The sequence below is a fragment of the Gopherus flavomarginatus genome, chromosome 10, assembly GCF_025201925.1.
Source record: "Gopherus flavomarginatus isolate rGopFla2 chromosome 10, rGopFla2.mat.asm, whole genome shotgun sequence".
In the NCBI taxonomy this organism is placed as follows: domain Eukaryota; kingdom Metazoa; phylum Chordata; order Testudines; family Testudinidae; genus Gopherus; species Gopherus flavomarginatus.
Genome location: NC_066626.1, coordinates 41,895,686 through 41,914,559, shown reverse-complemented (window position 1 = coordinate 41,914,559; position 18,874 = coordinate 41,895,686). Strand labels below are relative to the sequence as shown.

The following is an 18,874-nucleotide window of genomic DNA, read 5'->3' as shown; positions in this document are numbered from 1 at the left end:
TCTCAGCTGGCCAGATCCAGCTGCTTTCCAGCCCCTTTGCACCTCTAGAATACCAGAAGAGGGCCAGACTCTGGCTCATACTTTTTTCCTTTACTTCTATAAAAATGACATGTTAACGTTACAGTATTATATTGCTTACTGATTTGCTTATTACATACAATTTGTAAAATCATCTTATTTATCCTCAAGACTAAATTTTTTTTATTCCTCCAAAACGCTTTGCCCTTTGTGCTTATAGGTCTTTCACTCTCCGCCAGCTAAGACTGACAAATTGAGTCAGAAATTATAGACTCAGACTGATCTACATTAGAAGATTAGCTTGGCATAACTGCATTGCTCAGGGGTGTGAAAAATCCACACCCCAAGTAGTGTAGTTATGCTGACCTAAGTCCCCATGTAGACAGATTTATAGGGTTCTTTGAACATGTATTATCTATATACCAGAGGAAGTAGGATTAAAAACTCAGCCTTTGCATTAAAACAGTCTAAAACACACCCCACCCCCACTCCCAAAATAGGGCAGAGATTTCTGACCCTACACATATTTTTTTTTCCCTCATGGCCAAACAGGGAAAGCATGGGAGAGGATAGAAGAAAAAAAAAAAAGTAAAACTTCTTTAGACAAAGTTGAGGGGCTGGGGAAACAGAATGCTAGCCTTTTGTTATTTAACAGAGCTTATAATACAACAATGTGATTAAAAGAACCAAATGTGTGGGAAGGCTTAAAGAATGGAGAAAAAGATTAATCACTGCGTTCTGTAATTAGTTCTTTGAGATGTGTCCCCCATGGGGGATCTACCTCAGGTATGCATGCATCCCACATGCCTTTGATCCGAGATTTTCATTAGCAGTGTCTCTTCAGTCCACGCAGGCAGTGTTGATATGCTTGTGCCCTAAACCAAGGCTGTATCAGGGAAGAGGTTTCCCACACCTTTAATGAATCTTATCGTTGTTGTAGAGTGAGTGAAGAGCAAGAACCCTCAATTGTGGAAAGAAAAGTTGTTACGGTAGCAAAATGAACCTTAAGAGAACTAACTGACAATCCCATTTTCTTTAATCGCAACAGATAATCCAGAACAAGCAGAAGCTAGGTGGATTCAGGAACAACTTTCCAGAGTTGACACCAGTGACTAAATCCCCACTTTTGAAGGTAAGCATTTCTCGTTGAATCTTTCCTACAATTTAGAAATATCTGCTGTAACTCTGCAGAACAAGCCAACTAATTCCTGCAAAAGGAGGAGGCGGAGAATTTTCAGATTACGATGCAGCAGTCAATTGACATCCTGGGAGAGAAACTGAGGAACAAGTGGAAGATTTATTGTTGGACAAAGAGCTAGGTGAAACAGGCAAAGAAACTATGCCTATCTCAACTACGTCAGGACTATTAGGACAACTCTGGCCTCGTCCTGTTAGATTTTGTTCACCATTCTGACATCAAAACTGCCAGGGGAAATGCATAAAAAAGTGTTGCTTCATCCTAAGGAGGAGGAAGGCACCTAACAGCTCTACCCCTTAACAGAACAGATGACAAATCCTGTTTGTAGCAGTGATGAAGAGCTTCACCTCTGGGAATCCCCAAGTTTGAATTATACTGACAAGAATCTGGGAGTCCAATTCCCATTTGCAGTACTGAGGAATAAAACCTGCTGGGATCATTGGCATTCACATTTTGCCTGCGCAGGAGATACACTGCTGATATTCTTATGTGATTTGTTTTTAAATGCAGTAGGTTCCATAACCTTATTGCTTTGGCACAGAGGGAAAGGCATCTCACTCCTCCATGCCAACTGATATAAAACATGCAGGCCACATTGTCTGTCATGAATCTGTCTGATGAGAGGCAGAAAATGGAGGCAGGCATTTCTGACTGTTCTGAGCTCCAACAAGTTGATGTGGAGGATGGTTTATTGGGGTGACGCTCTGCCTTGTATCATGAGAGCATCAAGATGTTATTCCTAGCCTAACAGATGCATCTGTGGCTAGTTACCCTTAGCATAAGCTAAAGGAAGGGAACTTCCTTTCCCTACACTGCAATGGTCTTTCCATCAATCTAGGGAGTGCTTCACCTGTTGGAAGAACTGACACACATTTGTCCAGGCTATGTCTCTTTGGTAAGCAAACTGATCTGAGCCATCCTGGAAACAATGAAAGAGTAATCTCACATATTCTGTCAAAGGTGCAAGCCACCAAGTGACCTAGAAGTTGAAGACAGTTTCTGACAGGGGGTCCTCCTACTACTTGCTTCTTGGCAGCGACCGGGGAATGGGAGCAGTGCTGTGTCGGGCGTTTTTGGGGCCCAGAATATCGCCAGTCCTAAGATGAGCGTGGGATCTTCTGCGGTGCCGAAGAGGGTACCGCTGGAGGAGTGCTCCACACCGAGATACTCGGGCCCGTGTCTTGAGAGGGCCACAGGGCCAACTCCATGAGGAGTTGCCTAAGACGAATCTCCCTCTCCTTATGCATCTGAGGTTTGAATGCTTTACAAATTCTGCACTTGTCTGCTTGATGACCCTTCCACAGACCTGAGACAGGAATCGTGGAGGTTGCCCGTAACCATGGGCCTGTTGCAAGACTTGAAGCCCTGAGATGGCATGCCCCAGGGCCCCGCAGGGCAGTCATTGACGAGACTGCGCTCAACAACTAAACTACACTTAATACTATAGAAAAAACAATTAACACTTAACACTAACTACTAACAATGAACCAACAATGAAGATAAGAGAATGCTAGGGATAAGTGGAGCACCTGATAAGGCAAGAGACCACTGTTCCAACCACCGTCACAGGCGGTAAGAAGGAACTGAAGGGGGATGGGTCGGCCTGGTAGGGGCTTATATGGATCGCCATTTTGGTGTCATCCCAGGGGGTGCTAGGAAAAAAAAAAGTTTCTGACATCCGTGCACACGCTGCGTGCGCACACCTAACTGGAATTGATATGAGCAATCTCTCGAAGAAGAAATCCTTTACCATATTCAGGACTTCTCTGAGGAAATCACACAACTATAGCCAAGATGCCCTGTGCATCACCACTGCTGTGGAAATGGAGCAGGCTACAGTGTCTGCATCATCCAGAGCTTCCTGGAAAATTGTCCTCGCCAGTACCTGTCCCTCAGCAGTGGTAGCCTGACATTATTCCCTTTGGTCTGGAGGAAGGTGTTGAATGAAAACTGAATTTTGCATAATTTGTGAAGTTATATTTGGCCATCATTTCCTGTAATTCATAATGTGGAATTTAATGGTTGTAGATGAATAAGATTTCCTTCCTAAAAGGTCCAGGCACTTCTGGTCTGTCATATGGGGGGGGGGGGGGCGGGGGAGGATGTATACCATTTGTTCACTGGTGTCAACTACTGAGAGTTGAGTGGAGGGTGGGAAAATAGAAACTCAGAGTCCTTGGTGGGAACTTAATACTTTATCGGCTCTCTCAAATATAGATGTTACTGTGGGCAGCGTTTGCCAAATGGTTTTTGCAGGTTCCAGCAGAGCCTCACTGATAGGAAGGGCAACCCTGGATGGTGTTGCAGAGTGAACAATATTCAACAGCTTCTGTCATGATTCTCTGATTTCCTTGAGAGGTATCTGTAGGGAGTTTTCCATGTGTTTAATGAGGTCTTGAAATCGCTGACCATCATTGGCCATAGGCGGAAGCATCATTACCACCTCTCTGGGTGATGAAGAAACCACCCCTCAGACTACCATCCCATCCTCATCTGCCCTTGCCTCCTGATCCTCAAACCTTTCCTCTTGTTGAGTGGTGTGATGGGAGAGGAGAAGCTTGAGTCTCCACCATCATCTCAATGGGAGAGAGCTGAGGCCTTGGAGAACTGTTGACAATAAGCTATCCCGGTGTCCCAATATGGCCACTGAGCACCATATCCAGGGGCAGGCATCCAGAGTTGTTTCCACCAAGAATGATGAGCTCCCTAGAAATCCTCTGTCTCTTTGAGAAGGAGGTTCCTATGTGGGTACACAGGAGAACGTTGGATAGAGACCTCCCTTCAGTATCACTGATCTCTATCACTCTTCCTCCTCTAATTGGGGAACTCCAACTGAAGAGGGAGGTGAGTCAGAGAGGTATATGGGTCTATGACAGAGTGGTTCTCGGTACTGATGGAGACTCTGGTTCCATAAGTCCTTTGGGTACTTAAAGTCTTGCAGTACTGAGCAGAATTGTGGTAACCATTGTGGTACCAAAGGCGTGGTATGCTCATCCCTGCAGGATGGTACTGAGAATTTCAAATGTTTTTGAAGGCATTGACATAGATGGAGACTTAGTCATACAGGTACTGAAGAACCCAACAGGGGTGCTGGAAGAGGGGTTAAGTCCAGTGGTACTGGTCTTAGGTATTTGTTCTGGCCATTTCTGCTAAGCGGTAGTGGGTTCTTCTCAGAGACACATGCTAACCCTTAGAGATATGTGATTTCCCCCCTTGCCTTTCTCGGAGAAGATATTCGCCTCTATTGCAATGACTCTAAGGTTGAAGAAGCTGTTCACCTGCCCAGAGAACGAGGTCATTCTGAGGTACATTACTTAATAGGAGAGTTAGAGATCCTCTTTTGGGGACCTTTAGAGAAGGTCTCTGAGGCTTTCCCTTTTCTGGGGGAGTACTGCACCAAGCTCAAAGGGTGCAAGATACTCCACAGAGATTGATGTACTGAAGAGAGGGGAGGGTGTTGTTCTGACCTGGCTCTGAAGTGGGGCAAAATGACTGCTCTACCATCAACAGCCACAGCTTGATTTCCTGGTCTTTTAGAGGCCTGGATTTGAGGGTGAAACAGAAGTTACATTTCTGTGCAATGTGCAACTTCCCTAGGCAGCAAATGCACTTAGAGTGTTTGTTGTTGACCAGAATGACCTCTACACAAGGCAGCGTTTAAAGCCCAGTGAAATGGGCATAATAACCCTTTCAGGGATGGGCTCCTTGAAGGAAATAAAACAAATCTTTTAAATAACCAGTTGAACTAACTACAAAGTAGTTAACTAAAAGTAAAATAAATTAAGCTAGACCAAAGTAAGCAAGTAACTGAGACATACCTAATGCGGATACACTAAGTTCTGTCTCAGACGGAGGCAGCTGAGAAGGAACTGAAGGTAATTCGCCTGCAAGCCTGATACAGCCTTGGTCTGGGGCATGAGGATCTCAACAGAACACTGCTAATGAAAATCTCCAAACAAAGGCTCATGGGGCACATGCATATCTGGCCACTGACCAAAGAAGAATCTAAATTAGTATAAGATAAGATAATACCAAAATATCAACACTCTCCCCAATCTGACATACTGTTGCTATGACAAACTCTGACCTCAGCATACAGTATACTGCCTTAGATTCTGCTCAGTTAAAGCATTTTAAAACATAGCTTAAAGTAAATATTTTTTTCCCTTGCAAATGCTGCATCAGAAGAAATTTTTTAAAAAAAAAACTAACTGGGCCCATGAACAACATACAAGTGCCTCAGCTGATTGCTCCACAACCAGTCACTAAATGCTAGCCCAGTTTTCCTCTACCTTCACAGAGGAAAATGACAAAGCATGGATGGACTTTTCTTTTTATGAAAACTGAAATGCAGCAAAAAGAGAGTGTCAGGGTGAGCAAGTGTCCTAAAAACAAAACAAACAACCAACCACCAACACCACAGCTACAGGTATGTTAATTTTTAACACTTAAGGATCCCTAACTGATCCTCTCCTTTTCATAGGCAGAAGTGCTGTCCCTGGCTGTTTGTACATCAACAGGAGTGAAGCCAGTCACAGGAGCTGTTGCTGGGAAAGCAGCTCCTACTTGCAGAAAAAGACGACTGCCAATTCAAAGAACAGGACCCAAGAAAGTTGTGGAGAGTGAAGACAAGGGAGATCAACTTTCCTCACCCCAAAGTATCTGGGTAATCTTGGGATTGACTGAGGATAAGACCCCACAGAGCCCAAAGACTGTAAGGGGATGGTGAGACACCAACAACAGATCAAAAGGTTCCCAAGAGGGGAAGAGGGGAGCACCTACATGCAGGGTGGTAACCAGTTTACTAGCAAGACACTTGGGAAGCCGGGAAGCTCAATATGCAGGACTGTCTTCACTGCAACTAGCCTGCAGAACTCCCCAGAAGCACTCCTCTTCACTCAGTTCTCTATATTTTTGAGAGTATTCTTGTGTTCTACCCTACCCTCAACTGCAATAGAGGGAGGAGTCATAGGGTTAACTCCTTTCTCTAGCTAACTCATGCCCCAGCCCGTTCTAGACTTTTAAAGGGCATGGAAGAGGTGTGTACTGGTACTTCCCCCTTTTCCTCTTTTGCAGCAGCTTTCTGAAGCAGAAGTTTGTCCCTCTGAAGGCAGGGGATGCTTTGTGGCTAGTTCACCTCTGGTGATGATATATGAAGCTACCCAAGCAAGGTGGGACTTCTATCTGTGAAGGAGGTGCTAAGTCCGAGGCCCTAAATGTTCAAAATTAATCTTTAAGAATGACTAAAATTGGCCACTTACTTAACCTGACCCTCACTTATACCAGAACTAATAATAATGAGTGGAAATAAATACTGCTTATTTTTTACCACGTAAAGTCATAATTCAGGAATAATTTTAATCTTTCTGCCATGCATATGCAGCTGTTGAGCAACACTTAAAAAAAAACAATTATTGTACAAGTTATAGCATAGTTTATGACAGGTACCAGTTTAACAGCCTCTCACCGACTACCCCAATTTTTCTGAAGTTGGAGAGCTGCAAGTACAGGTAAAATACCTTTCTCATTGAAAAAACTGCTTCATGTACAAAAATGCAGCAAGCTCAGTATTTCCAAGTACAGATTTTCTTGGGACAGGACAAGGATATTTAAGATAATTGCTAAAAAAAATGTGCTGTTTAAAGAAAGCTAACTTTCACTTGCTGACATACAAAGCTCATACAAATATCAAACGAACAAGTAACAATACTGGTACCATGAAAGAGTTACATTTACTAGTACAATCTAGTTTATAACAATTTAGGCTTAGTTACAATTTTATAAACACTATGTGTGCATACAGACAACTATTGCTGGAAGTCTAAAACTGAGAATTAGCTAAAAACTGCATTTGAAACTTAACGATCAAATACTCAAGAAAATATTGGGCTTAGTAAAGATTTTAAACAAATCTGCATTACTTGACATTTTTAGCAGCATGAATTCTATCCACTAACCTCAAAAGAGCATAGTGCTTTCCAGTGATATGTACTAAGATTCCCTTGGATTTTGGTTAGAAATATGACCATTTCCCCCCCAAAAAACCATCAGAAATTATTCCAGTCCTGAAACTTGTGACCATTAAGATATATATTTTAGACACCATGTAATTTTTGTGCTAATGGACACAAACTTGTAGCATCATGCATAAAAGTCTATCTTTTTAGATAATAAATATCAGAATATATTTTATGCACTTTACCAAAATTTGGTTTAAGTTAATTATCTAAGAGCGTCAGATCATTCATGACTTGCTGTTACAAATTTTCTTCCAACATTATCACTATCTGTTTAGCTGCCTTGAAGGCACTATAACTCTCATCTGAAAGATGACTGAAGTATACAGTTTTTGCAACTGCGTCCGTTCTTTTATTGTTTGGTCTATAAAACAGGACGACAATTCCTTTAAACAGATATACTTTTTAAAACATATAAAAGACTAGATTAAGTCTAAGATTTCCGCTGAAGGCAAAGAAGGTTAGAGTTTTGCCAGAAAAAGAACTCTGACTTTTAAATATATTTAATCTATAAAAAGCATTTAATCTATCTAAATAGTTTGTTATCTTATACATGAAAAAGAAATTTAAACATGCACTGATGTGAGGCAAGTTGAAAAATCCTGCAAATTTCATTCACCCACTCAAATTTTTGGGGTACATATCTTTGAAATTCATAATTTTAATTTACTATACAGCATTACTACCAATTAAAGCTATATTTGACTATAAATTGTGACGCAAAGGCTAAAATGCCTCCTTACAACCTGCGTCCTTAGTTAAGTAACTATTTCAGTATTAAAGATGATAAAAAATATTAAGATACTGTGATAACTATCTAGTTTCATACAAAACAAAGCCTATTATATTAATAGACAGTCTGTAGTATGAATTGCAAGATCAACAAGACATATACACACTTTGAAACTCACCTCATTTGAAGAGAAGGTTAAAGTGTGTGAACGCCCTGACAGATTTGGTTCTGTCACTAACCCTGACAGATCACAACTTGGCCTGCTATGGTATGAATCATCTATGACAATTCTACTCTGCAAACAAGTGAAAATAATGTTTTATTAACTGAACCCTTGGAATAGTAGATCAGAAGGAGACATTCTAGAACCCTTGATACGTTGTAAAAAGAAATTAAATGTGACTTATCTATAAATTTTAGATCCATCATGTATGAAATATGTTCACTTCATCAGGAGTCTTGACTTGTTTTTGCTGAACTCCCAAATTAACAATTATTATAGCAGTATTGAAGCCACTCTGGCAGTAATGCCACTTTATGCAGCAAGTCAGTTATGTTAAAATTAAGTAGAACTGAGCAAGGTCAGTACTTGGAAAGAATATTTCAAAAGGTACATCCAGGTCATGCAGGAAGTGGTTAGAAATTCAGCTGGTGGAATTATTCCCTCTAAAATTTGTATGAAACTAAAGACACAGCATGGTATTATGGGATATACTGTCTTTTGAATGACACAAAACTAAAATCCTGACCATTTATGATCATAAAGCTTTCCCTACCACAACAGTAGCCCCATGCCTTGGGGAAATTTCTACTCTTGTAATTATACTTAAATTCCCCCTGAAGTTTTAGTCTTGTCTTAAACTGTTGTGTGGCAATGCTATGTACTTAAACAGTATCCTCATTTCATCCTGGAGGTGGCTCCATTTCCGCAGTAGATAAAGTGATCAATGCATAGTTAGGTCTGTAAAGTACATTGGAATGCAAAAGTACTACATAATTGTATAATATCAGCAGGAAGAACTTAAGAGGAGATATAGCTGCACTGTTCTGGTATTTTTTAAGACAAGATGTGTCACGTCTTCTATTTATAACCAGTTTCAGTCAAGAGGGCTATATATAGGAGGAGCCCTATTTTTGTACTAATCTGAACTGATCACTACATTTTAGAATGCAAATTAAATAATTTTTCAGGAATCTTCACAACAAATGCTTGGTTTGTCTTAATGTGGTAACATTTACAACAGCCACTCCATTGGATAATCTACATACAAGTTAATACATTCTAATTATCTCCCAAATAGTAAATTTTGGTGAACATATTCTTAAGTACTTGCCATAAGTGACTACACCTACTATACTATTAAATATTTTTGACTATACATTGTTATTCAAGTAAATTTCAGGTTAAAAACTACTAATGTAAAGCATAATTTTTTATAGTTAGCAAATGTTTAATCTTCATACTGATAAATTTTTAACCTACTTAAATCAGTTAGTACATTAGGATGTGCTTAATCAGGAAAGCATTTTCACCTATAGGTCTTGGCAAGGAGGTGAGAACCTGAGCATTCTGGGTTCAAGTTTAGCTGCAGCCACTAACTGACACCTTGGACAACTCACCTGACCTCTCCTTTTGACTCAGTCACCTTAGCTGTAAAGTTAAGATAAAACTAAAGGCCTCACAAAAAAACAGATATAGTCGCTGACAAACTTTTCAGAGTAAGCCACAGGATAAACTCAGCATTCCGAACAAATAAGATCCTAAAAGAACAGGTTCTAAGCCCCTAATCACAATCTTTTATTTTTATCTTGCTGAAACAGAATTCACTGAGGCATGTGATCAAATGAAGTTAGTCTTACATTTTAAAAGTGCTTTTGATTATAAAAGCAAAATAAGAGTTGCACATGCAGGATTAAATTTTGCTCCCAAATACATACCTGCTAGTCCACTGGAGATGTGTGCATTTCTGGAGGGCAGCAATGGTCTCCATAGTATATTATTGCATATATTTAACAGCATCTTTTCTATTCTGATTACTGCAACCTCCATCACTTTGGTCTTGACACCATTTCACCTTTCTCTGGTCAGTGCAAAATGCTCGTATACATTGCTTTGACCAAGACTTTTTTTTTTTTTTTTTTTTTTAAATCTCACCACTGGTCCTCCTTTGTGTTATTTATCAAATTAAGACTTTTGTTTTCAAAGCCTATCCTGAGTCAACTCTAATTGGTAGGGATGTCATGCAATACCCATATACTTATAATTAATGTCTTAGGCCACAGACTAAACTAAACTGATTTGTAAAGACATTTTTCCTAATTTCTTTTCTTTATGGTGTCACTGGACTGAGTTAAGGTTGTTTGGGTGCTTTACTTATACATTTACCTACTTGACTGTATGGATTTTTTAAGTTTAGCTTTAACGCTGAATATCCAGAGTTTATAATGCTTGTTTTGGGGATAATTACTTCATCCTTGTGTTGTATTTTACCTGGTATTACTGATATGTACTCCAACTTTAATATCTTATTAACACAGTTCTCTCTCTCGCTGGGATTTTCCTACCATTTCCTTTCTTTTTTCTTTTTTTTTTTTTTTGTGGGGGGGGAGGGAGGAAGAATGTATTTTAAAATCTGTACATGCTTCTTAGTAGGGGCTGCTCTTAGTATCAGCTCACATCTCTGGTTTTACTAGTTATTTTAGATTTTAGGGTCTGTTATATCCTTCCAAATACATAAAATGTTGTTATCTGTAATTCTACAATCTGATTACTACTGCCTCCTTTTACCAAAGCAATTCCAACCAGTAAAGGAAGAGACTATTTGGGAGTCTCTCTCTCCAAGACAGCATCATCCTCCCCAGTAGCATCTTCCTTACCTTCCTAGTAAGTTTAGAGGCAACTTCCTGTTCAGGATTTGTAAGTGAGGGTGCAGAATGCTATCCATAGTATCATCAATTAAGAGTGGTACAGAGCATTGACAGAAGTGTCTTTGTAGTGCAACTGTGCACATTCCACTGAGAGAATTAAGTGGTCTGAAAAAAGCCTTTTGATGTACACTGTTTTCATTTAAGTGTTATTTTAAAAACACAACAGTCTAGTCTCTAGTGGTTAAACTGACAAAAAGTATGTTCTGAATTTAGTTTGAAAAGCAAGTAGTTTTCAGATTATACAGTGTATAGTAGTTAATAAACACACTATTTTTGGTAGGGCTGTCAATTAATTGTAGTTAATGCATACAATTAAAGCAAAAGAAATTAGATTAAAAATAGTTGAGATTAATTGCAGTTTTAATTGAACTGTTAAACAATAATAGAATGCCAATTTAAATTTATTATAAATATTTTTGAATGTTTTTCTACATTTTCAAATATGTTGCTATCAATTACAATACAGAATACAAAGTGTACAGTGCTCATATTATTACAAATATTTGCACTGAAAAATATGAACAAAAAATAATTTTTCATTACACTTCATTCTGTCCTACCCAGTCACCATTCAGTCCTACTTCTTGTTCAGCCAACCACTAAGACAAACAAGTTAGTTTACTTTTACGGGAGATAACACTGCCCGCTTCTTACTTATAATGTTGCCTGAAAGTGAGCATAGGAATTTGAATAGCAGTGTTGTAGCGGGTGTTGCAAGGCATTTACATGCCAGACAAGCTAAACATTCCTATGCCCCTTCATGCTTTGGCTTGTAGGTTCTAAAGTTTTACATTTTGAGCGCAGTTATGTAGAAAAAATAAAAATCTACCTTTGTAAGTTGCACTTTCACAATAATGTGATTGCACTACAGTACTTGTATGAGATCAACTGAAAAAAGTTATTTTTTACAGTGCAAATATTTGTAATAAAAATTATAATAGAAAGTGGGCACTGTATACTGTGTTGTAATTGATAAATATTTGAAAAATGTAGAAAACATCCAAAAACATTTATAATAAATTTAAATTGGCATTCTATTATTGTTTAACAGTTCAATTAAACTGCGATTAATCACAACTGTTTTTTAATCTTGTGATTAATTGTGATTTTTAAAAATAATTTGACAGCCCTAATTAAATTACTTCATAGCTGCATCCAGTGGCCCTTATCAGATCAATGTTCCTTTGGGCTGGGTTCTGTAGGAAGACTTGACTCCATACATTTTAATAGTTGATTAATGATATGGAGGGTGGCATGGACTGCACCCTCAGGAAGTTTGCAGATAACACTAAACTGGGAGAAGTGGTAGATACGCTGGAGGGTAGGGATAGGATACAGAGGGACCTAAACAAATTGGAGGACTGGGCCAAAAGAAATCTGATGAGGTTCAACATGGACGGGTGCAGAGTCCTGCACTTAGGATGGAAGAATCCTATGCACTGCTACAGACTAGGGACCGAATGGCTAGGCAGCACTTCTGCAGAAAAGGACCTCGGGGTTACAGTGGACAAGAAGCTGGATATAAGTTGACAGTGTGTGCTTGTTGCCAAGAAGACTAACGGCATTTTGGGCTGTATAAGTAGAGACACTGCCAGCAGATCAAGGGACGTAATCATTCCCCTCTATTCGACATTGGTGAGGCCTCATCTGGAGTACTGTGTCCAGTTTTGGGCCCCACACTACAAGAAGGATGTGGAAAAATTGGAAAAAGAGTCCAGCGGAGAGCAACAAAAATGATTAGGGGGCTGGAGCACATGACTTATGAGGAGAGGCTGAGGGAACTGGGATTGTTTAGTCCGCAGAAGAGAAGAATGGGGTAGGAGTAGGGATTTGATAGCTGCTTTCAGCTACCTGAAAGGGGGTTCCAAAGAGGATAGATCTAGACAGTTCTCAGTGGTACCAGATGGCAGAACAAGGAGTAATGGTCTCAAGTTGCAGTGGGGGAGGTTTAGGTTGGATATTAGGAAAAACTTTTTCGCTAGGAGGGTGGTAAAGCACTGGAACGGGTTACCCAGGGAGGAGGTGGAACCTCCTTCCTTAGAGGTTTTTAGGGTGAGGCTTGACAAAGCCCTGGCTGGGATGATTTAGTTGGGGATTGGTCCTGCTTTGAGCAGAGGGTTGGACTAGATGACCTCCTGAGGTCCCTTCCGACCCTGATATTCTATGATTGCCTACAAATATTTAATGTGACTATCAAAATGTTCACAGTAAAGAAGAGGAAAATTCTAAGTAAACAAATTTCACTAAAAGTTTACACCTCATTAGGAGGAGAACTATCCTTCTTGCATAAATGCTCAGGAAAAAAAGATTCTGCAAGAACTCTGGAGTGGTGTAAATGATCTCATTTCACATTTGTTCCATAAAGATTAAGGAATTTAGTAAGATGATTATATATAAATATATGACACTACAGTGTTTTTCATAGCGACACAGTATTGTTTGGTAATGTGTGGAATATTTTTGTGCCTGGCTAGAAGCTTAGGAGGCAGTGCCAAAATATCTAAGTTACAGCAAACACTATTGAAGTTAATTATCATCTAAAAAAATTAGCTATGTGAATGGTATATACACACCATGGGCTCTACCACCGGAAAGGACTGTAAGTAAAGTAGTATTAGGAAGAACACTGAGTAACTTGTCAATCTCAAAGGGCAAACTACTGAACAGACAGTTGAAGCGTTGGTAGGACAGTGTAGGAAAGTTTGTCCTACTGATGCCCTTGCTATGCCCGAGAATACAATAAGTCTCCAAAGTGGTCACCTTTCACAAACATTAACTTCTCTTCAATTTAGAAGAATTGCTATTACATGGTAAATTGTAATTCTGTACATTAGTGAAATAAAATCCTAACACTAGAGTAGTTTTATATACTCTATTGAAAGATTAAATGCTACATTTACGGATTTTCACCCAAGAGAATAATCAGAAATAGTTCTTACCATACTTTCAGGAGTTTCTACATTCCACTATTTCTTTTAAACAGTTATTTTCATGAATTCTCCACAATGGCTGTAAAATTATTACCAATAAGTAATAAAGATACACAACCAACCTCAACTGCAACAATATTATTCCCCTAGAAAAGGTGTAATGGGAAATTGGTCCATTTTTTGTGTTACTTAAATGACAATGTGCAATACTGGGTACTCAACTCAGCTACATCTCAATCTTAAATTTCATTTTCTTCTAAAATTAGGTTTATTTGTCCAAAACCTTACTATTTGTAATTCAGTTAATTCAATTTGATTACTGACTGACTGAGTCAGTAGTTCCACTAAGCCAGAAGAGGAGACAACAAAGCTGATCTTGGTGGGACTGTTAATATTTTGTATCCTACTGAGTGTGGATTTAGGGCCAGCCAGTACACAGGTAACCGTCAAAGAATTGGTGTCAACTTTCACCACTAGGGGCCTCTACAGCATAGGCTAATGACTAGCTAAAGACTGCTGTGCCCTCCAGGCAGAAAACACTGTCTCCTAGGCCAAGAAAAGAGCCAAGAGCAACCATCAAAACTGAGGTATGAGAGAAGGGAATGGGAGGTGGAATCAGTTGGCAGTGGGACACAATCTATTGGAAAAGTTGGAAGTGATAATGAACAGGATGAAAAGGTATGGGGTGAAGGAGAATCAGTTGGGGGTCTGGAGGGGAAGAGATGAGAGATCCCCAGAGGCACAGAAAGTGAAGTCAATACAGGTGAGAATAGGCTCAGCATCCTCTACCTGAGCATGCTTTAAGTGGGGCATGTGCTGGCACATCACAACACTGGGCCTTCTGCCACCTAACTATTACTCCAGGGGGAAGGGTTATATAGAGAGAACCTCATGTTTATCATGCCTCAAATGGTTCATGAAATGTTGAATTGCTGGACACTACTGGTACACAAACACTTTAGGTAAATTCTATCATTTCTTGTTTACAGAGAGTTTTGCAATATCATAAAGAGATATCAATTGTAAATCCCTTATAAATTATACATTAAAAATAACCTAATATTCACCAGGATTTACACACACTCACTCTAACAGAGGGCCTGGTGACCCCAAAGCCCTGGCTCATTTGGAGAAGCATCCCTGGGGGTGGGGGAGGAAGGGAGATATTATGGCTCCCACTACACAGATACAATGGATGGCTAGAGAAGAACACAGATACACAAGTTCCACAAATGAAACAAACAAACAAAGAAAAAATAATAATAATAATACGGCACAACATTCTTTAAACTAAAATGCCAGCATATTCCACTTTACCATGAAAAGTCTGAGAATCCCTAAAGACCAGATTTTAACATGAGAGACAGAAAACAGACACAGAGAGAGACATCTTGCAATAAAACACTTCCCATCCTACGTATAAACTCACAGACCACTTCCTCTCCCACTTTTAAGTATGCAGACCCCTTTAACAGAGTCCTGTGACAACTACTGCAATTCCTTACGTGAAAAACATCAGAACAGTTTTTAATATATTTTAACAATTTTCATGTAATTAGTAACTAGACAAGGAAAGCAAGCACCATGTTCTTAGCAAACTCCACACATTTATCAGTGGCTTCCCTATATTGTAATATAGAAAAAACTCTGTTCTATATGTTCCATATGGCCCTAGATCAAGTGATATAAAGTAGAATGTGAAAGCCCACTGTAGAGGACTGAAGACAAAAAATCAGTTGTAGGAATTAAAACTGAATTTTGGGTAAGTTTAATATTTTAATAGTTTATAGTCTCTGACAAGAAAAAATCCAAAGGGAACACAGGAATAAAGATAACAGGTAAATTAAAAATGGAATGTAGTGATTAGTATTGTTTGTGTATCTATTTTTAAATGTTTAGACAACAACCAGTGCTTTATGGAAATTACATTCACTATAGCCAAATGAAAACTACTTAATGGGACATTATCAGAATTTTTAGTAAATTTCAGTTACTTCTTCCTAGGACCTCTGCTTCCACTAAGCCTAATAATACCCTTACCCAAATAGTTCAGACTGTCAAGACGGAAACTTGATAGTAGTAATTTGAATTATGTAGTGTCATTTTTTTTTTTTTATAGAATGTACGAAAAGCTTTTTTTTTTTTTAAAAAAACTCACTAAATCGTTAGTAGAATTACTCAGTAGTAACTTTCAAAATAGCACTGTCAATGATTTAAGACAGCATTTCCCCTCCCCAATTTAGCAATGTGGGAAGGGCTAGGTGGTCACAATTCCCTACACCTGTTTATGACCTCAAATTGAGAGCCTCAATTTAAGTTATTTAAAAGACATTGGGTGAATTTTTCAAAAGCACTTAGGAGCTTAGCATCCATTTTCAAAATAAACACTTGAAAAAGAGTTTACCCATTTTCAAGTTTTATTTTCTGTACTTGAAAGTTTAAGTAAAATTTATTTTAGTTTTCCTTCTGGCATATAGTTTCCTCTGCTCTGCTACCCCAGCCCTTTATGAATGCTGAAGTCAACGGGCACCATTTTATTTTCCTTCCTTTTCTTCTGCGTAAAATTAGGTGGCCCTCAAAAATATGCACAGTTTAAGGAACTGTCAACTTGTGCACAACCAGCTGAAGGAACACAAAACAAAATACATTGTTTCTGAGCAGGACCTATTTAATTCCTTGGCAAAATACAAAGTAAAGTGTTTAGAATTTGGAGGATAAGTCTCACCACATGCTTATTTTATACGAATTCAAATGTTGGCTCTCAATTACTTACAGAATCTTGTAATCATTTCTCTTACTATCTGAAAACACTTAAAGTATTAGTTTTCAAGATTCTAAATACTTAGAACTTGGACCCTGAATGAGTAAAACCATATCAAACCCAAATGTTCAAAATATAGCTTATCTGTGTACGTTTACCTTGCTTCTGTTTTTCTCTTGACCCTGTTCGAACACAGTGGCCTGTCCACTCTGAGAAAAGGTTAGGCTGCTACTGGAAACCTGAGGCTCTTTGTGACTGTCCCCAAACCAAGAGAAAGGTATGCAAGTAGGAACAGGAGAGTCTGAATCTGATGCAGACTGATTGTTGCCAGAGTCTTCCAATAACTCTCGGGAGCCTCTGAAATAAATGGAATGATAACTGTCTTGCAATAACTTGCTATATGTCTTTAATAACTGTCTAAATGGCATATTAATCAAAAATGTATGTACCTTAGAGGGTTAATATAAAAATAATTTATTTAACAGCTTTAAAAACATTCAAGATGGCTTAACACTTTCAAACCAGTATCCTGGGACTACTGAGAATTACTCCCGAAATGGCTTTTCTTGCTACAATACATTTTTTGCTTGCAAGCAGAATAGAATTTGTTTCATAATATGAGTAACTAACATGTGAAACGATTTTCCTTATTTCATAAGCATAGAAGCCCATCTTCCCATCAATGTACTGATTTATGCAATATTTAATTGCACTTATAACTAACGTGCTTGAGCCTTAAGAATACACAGTAATGGTAGTTAATTTTTAAGAATGCAATACAGATTTATAAAAAATACCGGCTATCCAGAGATCTCCTTGGATTTTCCTTCTCTTGTTTCTTGCCTTTACCACCAGATTTCCGTAAACCTCTGAAGTAAAAAATAAATAAATAAAATCAAATAAAAAAAGCTTTTTTAAAATATAATTACTACAATTTAATGCTTTATATCAAAAGGAGTTAAATATTTGTTATGCATTAATACAAATTTAATTCATAACATTCATAAAAGTCATTTAAAATACTACACACAGTGGAGCCCAATTTTGCAGAATATCTTTCATGTGATTTAAGGTGCATTACTACAAACAGGCAAAGACACGCAAGAAGGAAGGAAAAGATTTAATGAATCACCTACAGGAGCGTATATGCTAAAGAAATAGATACCAGGTCCCAGCCCCAAGCAGTTTACTATCTAATGGATAAAAATACCAGTACTGATACGTTTACCATCGGGGGATAGAGGAGGTCAACACAGAGAAAACCAGTTAAAGGGAAAAAATGTGTTGGACTCAGGGCCTATGTACTCCATTTCACAATGGTACCAAATTCCATGTGAGCAACCCCTAGGTTGCACAGCAACATTTACTCTATTTCCATATATTTAATGACCCAAACTTTAAAATGCCACTTGATGTGAAATGTGTTGCTTATTTTCAAGGATGGGGGCGGGGTTTTTCTTTTGCTATGCTCTCCACTCAGTCTGACTCCATCCTCAGTTTCCTGCTATGCTGGATAGGTGGCTTGGCTGTGTTGCCCTCCAAAGTACCCGGGAAAGGGGGAAGCTTAAAGCTGGCGTTGTCAGTGGTTTACCCATCTTCCCAAATCTCAGCTGTTGCACTATCCTCCCAGCAAGCCAACGCCTTAATCTATACTTATGACTCTCCCCCGACCCTTTCTTCCCAGCCTTAAACTGGGCTGCAGATTTGACTCCCTGATACCCTGCTGCCTGCCTCCGTTGAACAGCACAGTGAGCGTGCATTATAATCTAATCCCATCCATGTGAAGAAAGGTAGGGCAAAATAGGCATCTGCAAACAAGAGGTAGAACCAAGCAGAGAAACAGAAAATATTGGGCTCCCGGCTCCAGCAAAAAGGTTACATTTTGAACATGGTAAGATACGAAAATAAACAATTAAAGCACTCAATCAAGCATAACTCTGCTCTGTAGAGTTGCCATGCAACAATCTTATGGTTCAGTCATTTTAGTGTTTAGTCTCATTTTAGATTAAATTTATTTTTCTAAAAACATTTGCTAACTTCATATCATGGAGGTAATAAAGTAAATGGAGGCAATGGCCATATTTGCTAAGGGCAGTCCATGGCTTCAGTTCCATTAATAATAATCATAATAAAATTAGAGAGACAAGGTGAGTGAGGTAAAATCTTTTAATGGACCAACTTCTGTTGGTGAAAGAGACAAGCTTTCAAGCTCTTCTTCAGTTATACTGCTACAACACCACTGCAAACAATAAGATAGCAGCTGTTTTGAAAGAGGGCAATTCTTTGAGG

At 38.8% G+C, this 18,874-nt stretch overlaps 2 protein-coding genes across 7 annotated transcripts in view; one reads left to right on the top strand and one right to left on the bottom strand.

The window, feature by feature from the left end:
• LOC127058771 (neurabin-1-like) overlaps window positions 1-18,874 on the bottom strand; it is a 74,520-nt gene that overhangs the window by 7,617 nt on the left and 48,029 nt on the right. For 3 of the 4 annotated variants that reach the window (XM_050968975.1, XM_050968974.1, XM_050968976.1), the window contains exons 15-17: window positions 17,383-17,454; window positions 16,744-16,942; window positions 8,145-8,261 (exon numbers count right to left, since the gene is read on the bottom strand). In XM_050968975.1, coding sequence (XP_050824932.1) covers window positions 8,145-8,261; window positions 16,744-16,942; window positions 17,383-17,454 — 388 coding nt within the window. The remainder of the gene's footprint in view (window positions 1-8,144; window positions 8,262-16,743; window positions 16,943-17,382; window positions 17,455-18,874) is intronic. The other variant, XM_050968977.1, reaches the window with a different exon arrangement.
• The window catches only part of PDK1 (pyruvate dehydrogenase kinase 1), a 94,751-nt gene that overhangs the window by 41,086 nt on the left and 34,791 nt on the right, over window positions 1-18,874 (top strand). For 2 of the 3 annotated variants that reach the window (XR_007776454.1, XR_007776453.1), the window contains exon 12: window positions 1,067-1,150. The gene's annotated coding sequence lies outside the window, so the exon portion shown is untranslated. Of the gene's footprint in view, window positions 1-1,066; window positions 4,753-18,874 lie in introns of those variants that run through there. The other variant, XM_050969051.1, reaches the window with a different exon arrangement.